The 16002-nt window shown below is 44.9% G+C and overlaps 6 protein-coding genes across 6 annotated transcripts; 2 read left to right on the top strand and 4 right to left on the bottom strand.

Moving 5' to 3' along the window:
* Positions 1–12: 12 nt before the first annotated feature.
* On the bottom strand, positions 13–1680 carry F5891DRAFT_629527 (uncharacterized protein). Its single transcript, XM_041372551.1, has 7 exons — positions 1541–1680; positions 1373–1489; positions 1035–1320; positions 907–986; positions 711–842; positions 443–654; positions 13–391 (listed from the first exon to the last, which is right to left on the bottom strand). Exons 1-7 carry the CDS (start codon positions 1577–1579, stop codon positions 337–339), a joined length of 921 nt encoding a protein of 306 aa, XP_041231437.1. The 5' UTR covers positions 1580–1680; the 3' UTR covers positions 13–336.
* Position 1681: 1 nt separating this feature from the next.
* Positions 1682–3924, bottom strand: F5891DRAFT_629526 (DnaJ-domain-containing protein). The gene is made up of 7 exons (XM_041372550.1): positions 3806–3924; positions 3715–3753; positions 3431–3660; positions 3329–3378; positions 3112–3273; positions 2730–3062; positions 1682–2666 (listed from the first exon to the last, which is right to left on the bottom strand). Exons 1-7 carry the CDS (start codon positions 3857–3859, stop codon positions 2017–2019), a joined length of 1518 nt encoding a protein of 505 aa, XP_041231436.1. The 5' UTR covers positions 3860–3924; the 3' UTR covers positions 1682–2016.
* A 32-nt stretch (positions 3925–3956) lies between these two features.
* F5891DRAFT_629478 (BCS1 N terminal-domain-containing protein) lies at positions 3957–5762 on the top strand. The gene is made up of 5 exons (XM_041372549.1): positions 3957–4223; positions 4285–4315; positions 4368–4679; positions 4744–5294; positions 5349–5762. The coding sequence occupies exons 1-5, from the start codon at positions 4072–4074 to the stop codon at positions 5737–5739; spliced, it is 1437 nt and encodes a 478-aa protein (XP_041231435.1). The 5' UTR covers positions 3957–4071; the 3' UTR covers positions 5740–5762.
* A 12-nt stretch (positions 5763–5774) lies between these two features.
* Positions 5775–6977, bottom strand: F5891DRAFT_629475 (S-adenosyl-L-methionine-dependent methyltransferase). The gene is made up of 6 exons (XM_041372548.1): positions 6885–6977; positions 6788–6825; positions 6559–6737; positions 6408–6504; positions 5939–6359; positions 5775–5888 (listed from the first exon to the last, which is right to left on the bottom strand). Exons 1-6 carry the CDS (start codon positions 6918–6920, stop codon positions 5811–5813), a joined length of 849 nt encoding a protein of 282 aa, XP_041231434.1. The 5' UTR covers positions 6921–6977; the 3' UTR covers positions 5775–5810.
* Positions 6978–9732: 2755 nt separating this feature from the next.
* On the bottom strand, positions 9733–10101 carry F5891DRAFT_942871 (uncharacterized protein; the record flags this gene model as incomplete). Its single annotated transcript, XM_041374449.1, has 1 exon — positions 9733–10101. A coding segment is annotated over one exon (369 nt), but the record flags the coding sequence as incomplete, so codon positions are not given.
* A 390-nt stretch (positions 10102–10491) lies between these two features.
* F5891DRAFT_942601 (uncharacterized protein) lies at positions 10492–10704 on the top strand (the record flags this gene model as incomplete). Its single annotated transcript, XM_041374432.1, has 1 exon — positions 10492–10704. One exon carries the CDS (start codon positions 10492–10494, stop codon positions 10702–10704), a length of 213 nt encoding a protein of 70 aa, XP_041231432.1.
* Positions 10705–16002: the final 5298 nt, after the last annotated feature.

The following is a 16002-nucleotide window of genomic DNA, read 5'->3' as shown; positions in this document are numbered from 1 at the left end:
AATTGTCACAGGCACAATTTCATTATAATTATACCAAAATAATGTAATGGGTATCTCTACTTCAAGTTAGTTCGAAATCAAAAAATTACGAAACCAAGTGCTGAAGCCAGTCTAGCGGATCTTCCGAGACTCCGAGTATTGCCGTCACGTTAATAGCATTCAACTGTATGCTGCGGCCTGTCCTAAAGTCTCGAACCTTCGACTTATATGTACATACATACCACAATCGTCTCAAAGTTCGGCGCCTCACCGGATCCACGATGCAACCCATCATGGTTCGTATCCCCGGTTGCAAACCCTTTCCAAGCGTAATACACTATCAAACACCTTGCTGAATTAATATCGTCTGCGGCTGGGCGATCGAGAGCGATCACGATCTCTCCGACGATCACTGGAAGAACCATCAGTTAAACGTTATCATTGAGGCCGTCAACAAACTCACTCATATCTCGATGCATGTCTATCATACCCTCGTTCACGTTCACGATCATCACGTGATGGCCGATGATCGCCACCTCGGTCTCCGCCGGGCTTGCCTGCACCCCCGGTTGCGCCGGAAGGAGGTGCAGAAGATGGAGGTGGCATTTTACGCTTTTCACGTTCTTCTTTAAACTTGCCTAGCATGTTTCGCAACTCGTGGTAACCCAAATGCATCTATCGATACGTGAGAATCCATTCTTCAGGCGAACAAATATGAAAAAACAACATACCTTGCCTCCAAAGTGGTCCGCAAGGCGCCGGTCGGAATCGAGCACAGAAAGGTATGCACCACAAACGTCACACACCCGAAGTTTCTGATGGCCGGAGGCCCCAGACGTATCCGTGAGTTGCTGAAGCTCGCGCTAGATCCAACGCTAGAATGAGATCTTGTTCCCATGGTAGGAATCAATCGAGGGCGCAACATACCTCCTTTTCTGATTTTTCGCTTTTCAAAGCTTCAATGGCGGCCATCTCCCTCATTGACTCATCGACCTTTCCTTGTTCACCTGGGGAATGTAAGAAAACTGGTAACTTCCAAAGGGAAAGACACATACCAAGGGTCTCGATCTTCTCAGTCCCACCCTGAATAGCCAACTCGATCTCAGCGATTTCTCGCATCAGATTGGTTGTCTTCGCGTTCTCCTCTGGTGTCTTCTCCAACCTTCGGTGCGCAGCCCGAATCCTTCTGTCGCACTCATCCACAAAAGCAAATATGTTCGACTCATACTCCATTTGGAAACGAGAAAATATAGGGTCATTTGGGTTTGCCTCTTTAGCTGCCAGAAACTCTGTCTTCAATCGCTCCGTGTGTGATTTTGGGCATGCTCCAAGATCCATTTTCTAAGTTGAGAAGTTTCATTGAAGCACTCGAAAAAGCAGCGAATTAACATACAGTGTTTGTGAAAAGTGCATGCGGGCATGTCCCGCACAGAAAGTTCCGGCAGACTTTATCATCAGACCAGACGAGGTTGGCATTGGCAACTCCCATTGCCTCAGGGCCCATCATTTGCTAGACACGTAAATTAAGAACAATGCTTCGGCAGCCAGATAAATGATATACCTCGAGGAGCTTCCTCTGCATCTCCGCTAGTCGACCCATTATGTCAGTGCTTTGGAGTTAGAGATTGATAGTTATAGGTGTAATGAAAGGACCAATGTGGTCAAAGTTGAAACACCGGCAAGCTTGTTTGGCTGTCTTTGTCAACAGCTTTGAAATCAAACAAGAGCAAATAGTCATTAATGACTCAACCAAGGCCGAGGCTATCAAAGAATACAACGATTTAATTTACATACAAGCATGGTGTATGCGCAGAGTAAATATTACACAAGTTTGCGATATGAACATTAGCTCGCGATCATGATGTCAGCTATAATAAGACCATCGAATGATGTAATTGATACTTATGGATGCATGGTGAGGCTTGATGCGAGGGAGAGGTATGTGTCAAGGAATGAAAGAATGAAATGGAAGAATCATGAGACATACTGATGCCGGGAAGCACGCGGAACAGAGGTATGCGATCACTGAATAACGATCTAGTTTCCACGCCCACGACCCCGACCGCGACCCCGTCCGCGACCCTGCCCACGTCCGCCACCGGGACCCCGCGAATGGATTTTGCCAGGTTCTGAGGAGCCAGGCGGGGAGCCGGTGTGGGGTAATTTGGCTTGAGTATTAGGACGGGTTTGGTCGACGCTTGGTTTTTTGGCGCGAGTCTGTTGACGGCTCTTGGCAGAGCCATCCCGCGCAAACGGCGAAAGGGGAGAAGGTGAATCATGTCTCGTATCCTTTGGATTCGAGACCTTTGGTGTTGGTGGCGGTGTGAATCCTCCGAACGTCATCAAAAGGTTCTGGATCTCGGAAAACTTGTCACTATCTCGGGGAAGTTTCTTGAACAGTGGCTGATTGGTCTGTCCAGACGTCACCTGCGTCCACGCATTTCCGATATCTTGGGTGGAAGCCAGACCCTTGTCGAGGATCAGCCATATAACCTCGGGCTTGCCAGATTCCAAAGCTAGAGAAAGAAGCGACACTGGTGGTGAGAGGCTATAAATCGCGCTATGGTCGTCGTCTTGCTTCGGATCATATGACTGGAAGAAATGGTTCATGATTGGGATGCAACCCTGCTGAAGCGCCAAGTGGAAGGCCGACAGCCCTGCAGCGTTACGCTCTTCCGGATCTGCACCTAGAACGTAAAACATGGGGTTAGATTACTCGTGACAGCGGTAATTAAAACAGCGTGACTGACTGTGGGCGTCTAGCCACTCCACGAGGTCGACATCACCTTGCTGTGCAGCAATATGCAACAATGTTTCCTTCGGATCTTCAGGTGGCCTCTTAACGTATGTTTCACAACCAAGCTTGATTTCGCCTCCAGCGGCATCGACATTTTCTTCCCAGACTGCCTTCCTGACTTTGACAGCATCTCCCTTACGTGCAGCCGAAAAAGCTTCTGATCTTATGGTCTGGACACGCCGTTGCTGAGCCTCAGCAGTCTCAGCCGCTCTTTTACGAGCGGCTACAGATTCCGCCTTTTTGGACGCTACTTTAGTTTGTTGCCTCTCAGCTGCCTCTTTACGTTCTAGAAAGGGGTAATTTATAATTGTAATGACTAAAGACGAATCACATACCCTTCTCGCGTTGCCGTGCTTCAAAAGCTTTGCGCTCAGCTGTCTTTTCAGCGCGCCGTTTTTCAGCCTCGACTTGCTCTGCGCGATTCCGTTCGATTCGAGCCCTATATTGCTCAGGGGTCTCGGGGGAGAGAGATCGACGATAATTACGGTGAGGGTCGGCTACACCAGGTGTTCTATTGCCATCGAACAACAAATGGGGAAATGAATCACTTACGCCGTTTGAAACGCATACGTCCCCCATTCAAAAATTGGGAGAAAAGAAACCTGTGAAGAATGCATCAGGAGTGTACCTATGTAAGTGACTGTAATAACGCACATGAAAAATGCAGTGCGGTCTGCTTCGTTCTCAGAGTTGTAGAGATCGTCCTCGTAGTCCTCGTAGTCGTCATATTCGTCGTCATCCATGCCATGATGGTACATTCGTCTGGGGCCAGTAGGCGGACTCAGGTGCCTTTGGAGGACAGTGTATGCATCACCAACTGCCTGAAACTGTGCAGTAGCATCGGCATTATTAGGATTTTTATCTGGATGAGTGCGCAGCGCATGCTGAAAATTATATTATTGGAGCAGCCGCCAATGTACTTTTGCCGGATAACTCACCTGCCTATAAGCAGATTTGACCTCCTCGAGAGTGGCACCCTAAACATGATTTTTGATTGAATGCGCTTCTACAACAATAAGAATCTTATACCTCTTGAAGACCGAGAATAGAGTATGCCTCAGCAACGGACGAGTGCTTGACCATGGCACCACGATGGAAAAGGATAACGAGAAAAGCAGGCAGTGAAGGTCGCGCTAACAAACCGCTCCAAATTGGGAATCGCTCCGTTTTTTTTTGCTTAGTTCAAGCTTAGTTCGTCAAAGAAGCACCTTTCTATTTAGTTTGCCTTAGGGAGACTAGCTTGGGCAAATTGCCTATCTAAAGTGTACAGCGGTTTCGACTGCTACTGGCCCATCATGGCCATTCACAATGCTTCTAGAACACCTTCCCTGGACGGCCAGGTTGCCAATGCACCAGGCTTGACAAGTACTACCAGTACTGGTCTCGCAATACCCCAAGATGCAGGGACAGCCTCATCCTCCATCATTAGCAGCCTTATAGGTGATAAGTACGTTCTCCGTAATATCTTTAGCGACCTGCGAGATACTAAGGGCTATCTGAAAGTATAGCCCCTACTTCCAAGCTGGTTTCGGTCTTATGGTCCGTATTACATTTCCAAAATTTCTTTGTTCACACTTGACACGTGAACCAGGGTGTCGGCGTCGGTTTAACTATACTTCGCCAAGGTCTGGTCTTTGGTACTACCGCACTCCGCCGACGGCTTCTCGTATCATTAGAGGTGAACAACAAAGACCGCGCATATGAGTGGTTTCTCGCATGGCTTGCACACAATGCACAACCAGCTGCTCCAACTTCTCGAAGAACCGAGTCTTGGTTACGCAGCCATCAACTAAGTGTCGAAACTGCGGTTGAGCAACGCAGTAATGGGAGTTCTTCTGTTCTATTCAGGCTAGTCGCAGGTCCAGGAACGCATTGGTTCAAGTATGGTGGAGCTTGGATGCAGGTCAGTCGCATCATGTGTAACACGGAACATATCTTCATAACATTACTATGACAATACGATCAAGATGAAAAGAGAACGTGAGACGCGCTCGATGCAACTCATGTCGGGCACGCCATGGGAAACTGTGACAGTAACAACGCTCTCCAGAGATCGCCATCTTTTCTCGAAGCTCCTCGCAGAAGCACGCGACCTTGCTCTCCGCGGTCAAGAAGGAAAACTAGTGATCAGAACCGCATGGGGGATCGAATGGAAGCCATTTGGTCAACCTCGGCGAAAGCGTCCACTACATAGTGTCGTGCTGGATACTGGTGTAAGTGAAAAGGTTGAACAGGATGTCAACGCGTTTCTGCAACGACGCCAATGGTATGCGGACCGGGGCATTCCATATCGAAGGGGATATCTTTTGCACGGCCCTCCTGGTTCAGGCAAGACTTCCTATATTCAGGCTTTGGCAGGATCGTTATCATATGACATATGTCTACTCAATTTGTCGGAACGAGGACTCGGCGACGATAAACTCAATCACCTGTTATCGAATGCCCCGGAGCGTAGCATTATACTCATCGAGGACGTGGATGCCGCATTTAACAAACGCATGCAAACAAGCGAGGATGGGTGAGTTGATGAGTCTGATGCCTCGGAACGCACGGCTAACATCACATGCTATAGATATCAGTCCTCTGTCACATTCTCTGGCTTCTTGAACGCTTTGGATGGTGTTGCCTCGGGAGAAGAGCGGATTATCTTCATGACGACAAATCACTTTGGAAGTTTGGATCCTGCACTCATCAGACCGGGGCGTGTTGATTTAAGCGTGCTTGTTGATAATGCGTCACCCATACAGGCACGCACGCTCTTTACACGTTTCTACGGCGGTAGTGAGTCTATCCGACCGGAGCTTATAGAACGCATGGGGCGGCAGGTGGAAGAATTCACTGTCAAAGAGATGTCTAATGGGAAGGAGATTAGTATGGCTGCCCTCCAAGGCTTGTTCATCCGGAACAATGCTCAGGATGCGGTCAAGACCCTCCCCGAGCTATTCGTAGACAGACGGACATGAGTAGACGTAGGTACTTGTATGGTATCCTTTCACAAAGATCCGGTGTTCATGAAACACTGTGAGAAATTCCACTAGAAGATTGGCTTACGCCTGCGGCCGGTGAATTTTGAATCTCTTGGTACCCCTTCTTTTCCTCGTTGGCGATACAACTAATGATGTCACTGAGCAAACAGGCATAGTCGGTTTCCATCTGGCTTACCTCTTTTTTCTTCAGAATCCAATCCTTGTCTTTCATATTCTTTCTTTTCCCACTTACATCCCTTTTCCTTTCCTTTTCCCTTCTTCTCTCAAATCTTACTTGCTCGTCATCGTCACCCTCTATGCCCTTAGGCATTTGCTGCTGTGTGCCTCCTCCGCCAACAAACAAGCAGAGGAACACCTTCCTTGCTTTCTTGGAATTTGGGTAATCTACAACGACACCGCCTCCAAAGCCAGCCTTCTGCGCTATCGAGGTAATCAGTTGTATCTGGTCGTCGGAAGTCGGGTAAAATTGAAAGACTGCTCGAGAGGGATTTCGAAGAGCAGAGTGTAGAGTCGTGAAGAAACGAGTAAGACGGTGTGGGGGTGAAGACGTTGGATGCGATGTTTCAGCGTTCAAAAGCCATTGCAAGACAGATATACTAAGAGACTATAAGATAACATCACGAAAAAGAAGTCCAGTCACAAACCTTATCGCTCCATCGAAGCTTCCTGGTCGGAAACCAAATCCCTGACCTATGTCTTGCAAGAAAAGGTCGCCGTTAATATCCCTCTCTAGTGCGACCTCTGATTATGATCAACCACGTGTAGTTCTTACTATGCTAAAACCTTGGAGCTCACCGAGCATACTTGGCGCGATATCTACGCCTGCCCAGATGTGTCCTTCTTCCTCCAAAATCTCACCTGAAAGCCCCGATCCGCATCCTATATCTAATAGAAAAGCAGGTTCATCTGAAGGAAGATTGAGCAACTCAAGAGCACGGTATGTCATATCCGCCTGGATCTGTTTATTACGGGTGCTTGTATGACACTGAGAAGAGCAAGGGGATGTACACGCGAATAAGCATACTTTTGAGTGTATTTTTTGGCTTCAGCGTCGCCATAATACTATAGATGTCCAAAAATCAGTCTCACATCGCCCATGAGTCGACGAAGATAAAATATACAATTTCTGGTGGGGCCTGGTGCTCTGGCCGTGACATATTTTTCGAGCAGCTTTGATGATGATGGCAGCCTGTAAGGGACTGGTTTTGCGGTATGTTGGCTCTATCATCCCGGACCTTTTATGCCTTTTTTGTTTGTTGTCATCTGCTTGCTAAAGGTCTATTCCATTCCCTTTGCTCAGTTACAGTTTTGTTTCCTTGCCTTATGGCTACTAGTTCTTCATCGTCTCATTCTGTTGGCGATGCTTTGGCTCGTCGTGTCGCTCTGATCGTTTCAGATTAAGAGCTTCCTGATGATGGAAGCCCCGTTGTGTCGACGTGCGTATTTTGAGTTCGTTTGTAATTTGTAAATCGGTTTCTGTTGGGTGATCTTTTGCCAGCCACTGGCCCTAGTCTCGGCCGCATCATTAATCATTTCTAGACCTTTACTTAGGAACGATACTTCGAAATTGCGCGTGCTCATTTTGTCCGTGTCGCACCGGTGGCCCGGGATCCTCGTGTATGTGCAGGATTTGTTGTGTGTACATGTCTGTAATCATTATTGTGCACCTAATCTCATTGTTTTCAAGCACTTGAGTGTTTCCAGGTGTGATTTTCTTGCCTGTTCCTTTGCAATTGATCATCGCGCTCAGCTGGCCAAGCATTTTCATACTGATGGGGTTGAACGCTTGTACATGCGGACTCGTGAAATGTCATCCGCGCTCTCCTGATTCCGTTGTTCACGAAGACTCAAAGTTTCCGATCATCCGAATTTTTGAAGAGAAGCTGGAAATTATCAAGGAATCCAAGTGTTCGACGCAGAGGAGCATGTGTCATTTGTGCCTATAATGTGTGTGCCAGCGAGCTCAAGCGTGTGGATCTACAGAGGTCTCCTTTGTATTTGCTGCGCGATGAATCGATGATTGTTTGCCAGAGCATACCATACCTCCTAGCTATGATCTTGAATTGCTATTCTATATCCAGGACAGTGCACAAAACAGAATGTGACAGCAGCGCAATCTCCAAAGTATTATATTCAAACTCGAGAAAGATGTTATTATGAGTCATTGAACCTGCGCAATTGCACCCATTATCCTTTTCAACAATGCAATGACTGCTCGGTTGTTCGTGTGCATGAACGTTTGAATAGTTTGATTCATTGAACAGCGGTGCACTGAGCACAATGTCCAATTTCAACAGGATAGATATATACTTGCATCTTGACACAGCAGTCAGTCACCAAGATGATGTCATCCTTGGTAACATACTGTATACGTAATGGATATTTTATGCAACAATGATTTGCCGACTGCAGTGAGTCTTGAGTGCAATGAGCGCACAGGTACGGTGCTATTCATGGCGCTTGATCATCTCACCACCTAGGAGGTGAAGTCAAACACCTGTATCGTCATAGTTCTGATATGTTCATCTGAGTACTTATGTGGGTTTGCCAGCGTTACAAAGATGGTGTTATCTGATCAGCAGTTGTTCCCTTGATCTTTGGGCCACTGCAGGTGCCAATTTATGCGGTGAGAAGAAATTAGCTTTTCCAAATCACTTTATGAAATTAAAACATTGAATCCTCACATCAAGTGGTCGATAGCAGAGTCATTTGCAGTGCTCATATTGGGTTATGAACACCAGGTGAATATCCACATGCTCCAGGAATTTTTGAGGATCTCAATCAGGTGAAGGTGCATGCAGGGGTGCTAGTGCAGAGGGAGGTATATTTTATGACGATAATCGGCTCCTTCCATTAGACTACTGCCCAGGCCCGGATGGTGCTGGGCACTGCTTAGCTCACCACCAATCACTATCCCTGTTTGACAGTTGGGATTCAAGTACAGCTACCACCCGTATCGTACCATATGTCATATGGTGTCCTTGATACCTTCGACGGTACAGTATGGGTCACTGTACGATCATACAGGTGATGCAAAAATTATAGTAGCTAGTGTGTAGGCATCAGTGATGGCAAACACCGAAAAGAAGTAGTATCATGGACATTGAGGCAGTGGACGCAATGTCACAAAATGAAACAATTCTTGACTACTAGCAGCACACAAATAGCACAAGTGGAGCAATTTGTATTTCGGGATTGCAAGAGTGCTGCCAAGAGATGGATCTAGAAATGGTTCAAATCAATAGTTCATGCGGTAGGACTCACATGTTATGAACCATGATACCCCTAGCACAACATAATTCCAGTACCGGCAGGTTATGAAATGGTTGTAATCAATTGAACACGCTCCTGCAGGTTCTCCCAAATTTTCTACCATATGACAGAAATAACAATTCTGCCAAATCGAACAGAATCATGCCCATGAGTATATGCAGGATATAAAGCTCGTCGTCATCCATCAGTATTTCCTCATCCTCAGAGATATCAATCAAGATCCCCTTTAGAATATTCCATATTACCTTGCACAGAAAATGCATTTCTCTTTCCTCGTTGTTGTTGTTGGTTTGGCAGCATCTATGTCTGTCAGTGCATGTATGGCGGAATCACAAATTTGCTTAACATCTTGCAATTGCTGCGACGACTTGACTTGTGCCTATGACATAGTGAGTATGAGCAGGTCGTTGTGCAACCAGGATCAATATTCAACTACTTACATGACCGTCAACAAGAAGTTGCAGGTGACAAAGGTACCGGTGGAACATTTTTTCTTTTAAAAGAAAAGAAAGAAAGAAGGTGAAAGTAAAAATGGGAAATAACCATAATACATTGCTCCTTGCCAGGTAGATTGAGTCAACTCGAAGTCACTAAATGTGCACTATCCACATGCTGACATTGTCATCTTTGTATGACAAGCACCTATACAAATGGGCATACATCTTCTTATAAACGGTATCTTGTACCTGGCGCTCCTCATTTTTGACGAACTCTCATGTAGAAGTGTGGCAGATTGCTAGCGCAGTCAGGCAGCGAGCCTGGCCTCTTCAAAACACTATCCTTGGCCATGTCGCCAAACACCTTTATTTTGCCCTCCATCTGGCCTCCGACTGTGACTTCTGGAATTGTGCTAAAGTTGCCCCCTTTGGCTCGCAGCACAGCTAATGCTTCGATCAGCCACAAAAGGCAATTCCACTGTGCATCATTCTGCACAGGCGGGACTTGCGCAAGGATATCATTTATGCGCTCTGCCTGCGTGACCAACAGTTTGTGTACAGGCAGCTTTGTGATGAGTACCCTTCCTATGACCATACCTTCTTGAAGACCATTGGCAGCTTTATGTTCCTACCGCCATTCTGGCATGCCATTGAGATTGAATTTGACGCCTGATTGAATTGTGTTGATGGTGTGGTATACAGTAGACTTGACAATGTATATGGTAATAATGTATATTTTTCATATTGTATTGGGTTTGGGTGGCTCCCATTGTGGTATGTGGGGAAATGGCCAGAAAATTGTATAATGTATAATGTATAGTGTTTGATGGTTCAATATACAGTATGACACCTGATTGACTAAGGCCCAGGGTGTTCAGAGATCCTGCAAGTAGCATGATTTTTTTTCATTAATGAACATCTAGTACTAACTCAATGGTGTGTAGCACCAAAAAACATCAGCCATGTCCTAAGCCTGGCCCATACAAGCCTTGGAAGCCAATGACATCTCATGGGAAAGATGCCACTGCACCTAAAACCTCCTAAAACTATACACTGTCAAAATCTTACACTAAAGGACTGGATTGCCGTCTTTCAATACATTGATGCTCATCCAGACTTACCACAAGAACATGTGGTTCAGTACTTCAAGACGAAGCCACAGGATGCACTTGAATTTACACAGGCAACTCTATCTCGAAAACTAAAGGATTGTCAACAATTTGAGCAATGAGTCAATTCTCACCCAAATGCTCTTTTGAGCAAGTGGCCCCGAGTTGTTACTTGCCCTGATGTTGAAGACATGTTCTGGAACATGAAGTAGACTAGATACCAACAACTCATTGAATACATGCAATGATACTGTGACCATGGGAACTATTCCATCTTGTATATTTTTCATAGTGTATAGAGAAAGGGTGGCTCCTGTCACTATACATTATGAGCAAGTGTACTGTATGTGGCAGTCATGTATGGACATATTGCAAGTTTCTTGCTTGGCTGAGAGCATGAGAGCGAAGTGAAATCCTGGCTTTGAGTTGCGATGGTGGAGTGCGATGTATAGACAGTGCTTCTTTTTTTTTTTGGAGAAGCGAGTTTATTATGAAGCAACCGACACTGTCTAGCCCTACATAAAACACTTATAGTGGTGCACCAGCACCATCCAAAGAAAAATGCTACTTATGCACACTCCACTTCTGGGAGTAGTGTGGGGCTCTGTGTACTACCTGGTGACCTCGGTCTGCGAGGACTTGGGTAGTTTAATACCCACTAAAACCTCTAAGTTTGTTATCCAATCATTATGGGCATCTTTGTTATTGTTTATTTTGATTATGTCAGCCCAGGTGTTTAGGACTTGCATCACGGCTTTTGGTGTCCGGTGCATCCTGCTTGCTACCGCATGATCGAGTTGCAGGTGTTGGTTGATGGTATTCGTCCATCATTTGGTAATGTTTTCGTCGGTGTAAGTTTGTCCTTTGATTGCTCGTTCACATCGTAGAGTCCAGACGAGGTATGCTGATTCAGATATCAGGATTTTTAGGAGGCGTGAGGCTCCTTTGGTCATCGCCAATGGTCTTGGATCCTCCACATTTCAGTCTTTAGGTTTTTGTGGGGAGGATAGGGCACCACAGCCTAGGACCAGTCCGATCATGGTTTCTGGCTAGGGGCCGTGTTTTATTGGCCATATTCTACTGGCTAGGTGCCATATTTTCGCCCTCATGGGATTGTTACATTACATTATAATGTGTTCCATGGTTTTGGATTCTTCTCCACACACTTGGCATTGGGCTCTATGTTCGAAGGTGGGTATTTGTAGCCAGAAGTCTCCTATTCTGTGTGCATTATTGAGCATTTTATAGATGAACATTTGGATTTTTTTAGAGATGTCTTTGTGTCGACAGCTCTTCCATATTGCCTCGTCAGTTTCTAGCGTCAAGGTTATTCTTTCTATTGCAAATCTTGTTACGTTGAGCAGGGCTAGGGTCGGTCTATGGTAGTCTAGGTGAGTTTCGTTTATTATCGCTTTGTATGCTAATTGTTGGGTTATTTTTGAAAGTTTTGCTCATTGTAGGTCAAAATTCCTAGGGACGTAGGTGTCGATTACGTCAGCAATTGGTTTCAGTGCACCTTGTTGGGCGAGTATGTCTGCTTGTTTGTTCCCCATCACTCCACTGTGGCCTTTTACTCATTCAAAGGTCGTTGGGGTTGGTTGGCGTTGTAATTGGTACACTATCGCTCTGAAAAGTGGGGCGTTTGATATTTCAATCCAGCCTTTGTCCTCCCAGTCTTCTAGGTGTGCGTTTAGGCCATCCATGACATACTTTGAGTCAGTTACAATTTTGATGGGGGTTAGTGGATTTGCTGACTGTATTGCTACAAGTATTGCTATTAGTTCTCCGATTTGGTTGGAGTGGTGAGTGCCTGGCATGCTTATGGCCCTGTTCAGTGGGTGATGCTCTGCTACCCAGATCCCTCCTCCACATTTTGCATTCTGTTTTCCATTGTTTGTGCACGATCTGTCAGTGAAGATGGTTAGGACACCAGTATTGGCTTGTTGTCCGATGGGTGGTCCTCGCAGGCGGTATGCTGGTATGTGGATAGGTCTGGATGGGTCAGTAAAGATTCTGAAGCCATCAGATAGGTCGTTTTTGATCGTGACAGATGGATTGAAGGTAATTTCATTTTGAGGTTGTTTTCTGGCTTGTGCATTTTTCTCTAATCGTCTGTGCATTAAGGTTAGGTTGTCTTTTCTTGGGGAGGTGTTTGGGTTGTATTTGGGGAGGAGGTTGTTTAGTATGTTTTCTGCTATGGTAGCGCATTTATGTGGGTTCTTACAGCCTTTTTGTCGGTCTTCGCAGCATTCATTGCATTTGCATGAGGTTTGTTAGTCGGTTGGTGGTGTCTCTTAAGTGTCTCACTGATTTAACGTTATGGGTTTTTTGTAGGCATATGTCTTTGTTTTTGTGATATGTCTTCGGTGGTGCGCCTATGTGTTGCCAGGCTGGGAGCTGATCTTGAAGGTTGGGGGAAATTTTCAAAGGTGCGAATGTCACATTATGTCTTCTGGCCGTTTTTAACATATCTGTTATCATTTTAGGTAGTCTATTTGCCCATTTTCCTTTTGTAGGTGGGGACCAGGATGTCAGGAAGGTTCTTGGATCCGTTATGTCAGCCAAACCTTCTGTTTTTAGGCTGTTTACGATTGTGTTGGTGACGGTGGCCCATGTTGGTCTGCTTGCCAGTGTGTTTATGTATGTTTTCACCCAAGTTATGTCTATGGCCTCATTTCTTGCTTTTATGTTTAGAAGTCCTAGACCTCCTTGTGAGATGGGTCATTCTAGGCGCTTGTTGCTTATTGGTGGAGTTTTTCGGTCTTTCCACATGAAGTTTCTTATTAATTTGGTTATGGCGTTCTCAATAGGTTTTGGCATTCCTTGCGCTTTGGTAAGGAATTGCATCATACTGCCTATGACCACCTGCACGATCAGCTTCTTTCCGTCTAGGGAGGGGTGGCCTAATTCCCATCTGTTGAGGTTTTCCTTGATATTTTCCAGGATTGGTTCCCAAGATGTGGCATTTTCAACCTCATTTCCTATCCAGGCCCTGAGGGAGCATATGGGGTTACCATTGTGGGCTATTCTAATCTGTTCGTGCCATGGAGGGTCTTGTTCATTTAATTTTCTGTTTTGGATTACATTTGTACAGTGAGTTTTGGTTCCTATTGGCAGAATTTCAGTTTTGTCCAAGTTAAATTTAGCACCCAAAGCTTTACACCAGTCTTTCAGGATCTTTTCGAGGTTGGTGTAGCTGTTGTTTTGTGAGAGGTATACCGTTGTGTCGTCGGCGTACATATTGACAATTATTCTTTCCTCTATTCTAGGGACTTGATACCCTCTTAATGCTGGGGAGTTGTGAAGTGCACATGCTAGAGGCTCGATTGCAAGATCAAATAGTAGGCAGGACAGGGGGTCTCCCTGTCATACGCCACTGACCTGCACCAAACTGGTTCAGTGCATGGACGACCAATACTCTCCCATAAGTCTTATACCCTGAAATACCACTATGAAACCCTTTTCCTTTTTATCTGAAGTTGGACTGAGGCTAAGGGAATATTTTTCGCCTTTCCTTTTATTTTTCAAGTCTGTATGCCAGCAGCCTGAATATTTTAACACATTTAATTCTGCAATGAGTTTTGCTTAGTCAGCCATGAGGATGACTCAGAAAGATTCTCACACATGTCAGGTGACTGTGAAAAATATTTCCCACATATGTTGTCCTGGAAAAACATTAGTAAACCCCTAAATACTAGGCTCGCGTCATTCTCACCCTTCACACAAAGAAAATAAAAGACAGACACACAAAGGATTCATATCATGTGACATTTATTACTCTTTTTCTGGATTTGTCATCAGGGGTTGGACAGGTCACATGACTAGCAACAAGCCAGGATGACTTAGCAAAATACCCAATGACTCACTATGACTCACTCTAAATACTTACTATGACTTACTATGGCTCACTATGACTCACCTTGCATATATGACTCATTATGACTCTTGATGACTCTTGAATACACTAGTAGCACAGCCACATTTATTGTGTATATAATGACCCCAGTTTTTGAAATAATAAGCAGCGAACAGTAGCACTTTTAGTGGGTGTTTTTCAGCCCATCTAACATCAAGTTGTGAGTAAGGTGTGATAAGTGTCAGTACCAGTGTCAAGAACTGTTTCAAGACTGAGAGGAACATTCTCAAGAGACAGTAATACTGCAAGCTCATCATACTAAACAACCAGCTGTGAGCTCACTGTGTGCAACAATCAGCAAGCAAGGTACAGCCACAGTTATATTCAAATTTCTATTTTCTTTTTCCTTTTGTTTTACTTTCACCAACCTTTGGTGTTCTTTGTCCAAAATATATTTCCAAAATATTCGTGTTGTCTCTACGTCCACCTAAGACTCAGAAGTAGCATAGTGGGGAGACTTTAGGAATTGATAGTGAAGCTTGACCTCACTCATCTAAGTAGTGATACTGAGCCAAGATATTCTGTGCCTGCTAGGCTTTAGCTGTTGAAGAGGGGACTTGGTAGTAAACCCAAGGATGTCTGTTCCTGAGTCTGTTTGAATACTCAAAGAAGAGTTCCTTGACAGCAGGTTCAATATTGAGCTAAGAGTTCTACAATAAAGCATTCAACTAGTCTTGACCTTTGATTCTACCTGTTTTGTGCTGAGGGAGTTGATCATTATAGTTCTGTACCAATTCTTTTGGAGTATAGTTGGTACGAGGCACTGTTGTTGAAGGGGAACTTGAGGAAGAATCACGTATATTCTTTTGGTCATTGCCATACTGTCGGGCTGACCATTGTTTGTTTGTTTTCCTGTCAAGTCCATAGATTGGATTGACTATCATATTTACTGATCTTGCAGAAGTATCCTTTAGCTGAACATACATACCTTGGGTAGTATACAACTAGCCACCCACAAACGACCACATTATCAGTCATTGGTATTTGTCTGAATCACTGACCGTGGAGATATTTGTTTTTATAGGTGTTTATCTATAGATCATCTATCTAAGAAGACACTGCGGGTGACTTTGAAGGGGGTGCTTAGGAAGCCGTTGATGGCTACTTTTGTGTATGCTGAGAGGTATAAGCTTTTGATCGTGTTAATGAACATGGGTGGTATGCGGAAGGTCTTTAGTGTTTCTAGTAGGTAGGGTGTATTCTATCATATGCTTTTTCTTGGTCTAGCACTACTATTATTCCATTCTCCTCCATGAGGTCGGCGTATGCTGTCATTACTTGCATCAGGCGAATCGGATCAAAGATTGATCGGCCTTGGATGAACCCACTTTGGTTTGGATGTATTAATTTTTGTATATGTTTTGTTAGTTGTATGGCTAGTGCCTTGGTAAATATTTTGTAATCTGTGTTTAGTAATGTTATTGGTCTGTAATTCTCGATCAGGGTGCAGTCTTTCTTCTTAAACAGTGGGCACATCCATCCTAGTGTGAAATCTGATCCTTCT

This window comes from Suillus fuscotomentosus (assembly GCF_016647785.1).
Source record: "Suillus fuscotomentosus strain FC203 chromosome Unknown F5891scaffold_6, whole genome shotgun sequence".
Classification (NCBI taxonomy): domain Eukaryota; kingdom Fungi; phylum Basidiomycota; class Agaricomycetes; order Boletales; family Suillaceae; genus Suillus; species Suillus fuscotomentosus.
The sequence above is the reverse complement of the archived record's forward strand: the minus strand, read 5'-3'. Positions and strand labels throughout refer to the sequence as shown.

Excerpts from the sequence above, each read along its gene's own strand:
- F5891DRAFT_629475 (XM_041372548.1), bottom strand. The coding sequence starts at position 6,920 with ATGTCACGGCCAGAGCACCAGGCCCCACCAGAAATT. Across the intron at positions 6,360-6,407 it reads AGCTTCGATGGAGCGATAAG|TATATCTGTCTTGCAATGGC; the intron begins GTTTGTGACTGG and ends ATAGTCTCTTAG. Across the intron at positions 5,889-5,938 it reads GGATTCTGAAGAAAAAAGAG|TTGTATCGCCAACGAGGAAA; the intron begins GTAAGCCAGATG and ends TGACATCATTAG.
- F5891DRAFT_629526 (XM_041372550.1), bottom strand. The coding sequence starts at position 3,859 with ATGGTCAAGCACTCGTCCGTTGCTGAGGCATACTCTATTCTCGGTCTT. Across the intron at positions 3,754-3,805 it reads CTATTCTCGGTCTTCAAGAG|GGTGCCACTCTCGAGGAGGT; the intron begins GTATAAGATTCT and ends AATCATGTTTAG. Across the intron at positions 3,661-3,714 it reads TCAAATCTGCTTATAGGCAG|CATGCGCTGCGCACTCATCC; the intron begins GTGAGTTATCCG and ends TATAATTTTCAG.
- F5891DRAFT_629478 (XM_041372549.1), top strand. The coding sequence starts at position 4,072 with ATGGCCATTCACAATGCTTCTAGAACACCTTCCCTGGACGGCCAGGTT. Across the intron at positions 4,224-4,284 it reads AGCAGCCTTATAGGTGATAA|CCCCTACTTCCAAGCTGGTT; the intron begins GTACGTTCTCCG and ends CTGAAAGTATAG. Across the intron at positions 4,680-4,743 it reads ATGGTGGAGCTTGGATGCAG|ATGAAAAGAGAACGTGAGAC; the intron begins GTCAGTCGCATC and ends AATACGATCAAG.
- F5891DRAFT_629527 (XM_041372551.1), bottom strand. The coding sequence starts at position 1,579 with ATGGGTCGACTAGCGGAGATGCAGAGGAAGCTCCTCGAG. Across the intron at positions 1,490-1,540 it reads TGCAGAGGAAGCTCCTCGAG|CAAATGATGGGCCCTGAGGC; the intron begins GTATATCATTTA and ends TTACGTGTCTAG. Across the intron at positions 392-442 it reads AGACATGCATCGAGATATGA|TGATCGTCGGAGAGATCGTG; the intron begins GTGAGTTTGTTG and ends TGGTTCTTCCAG.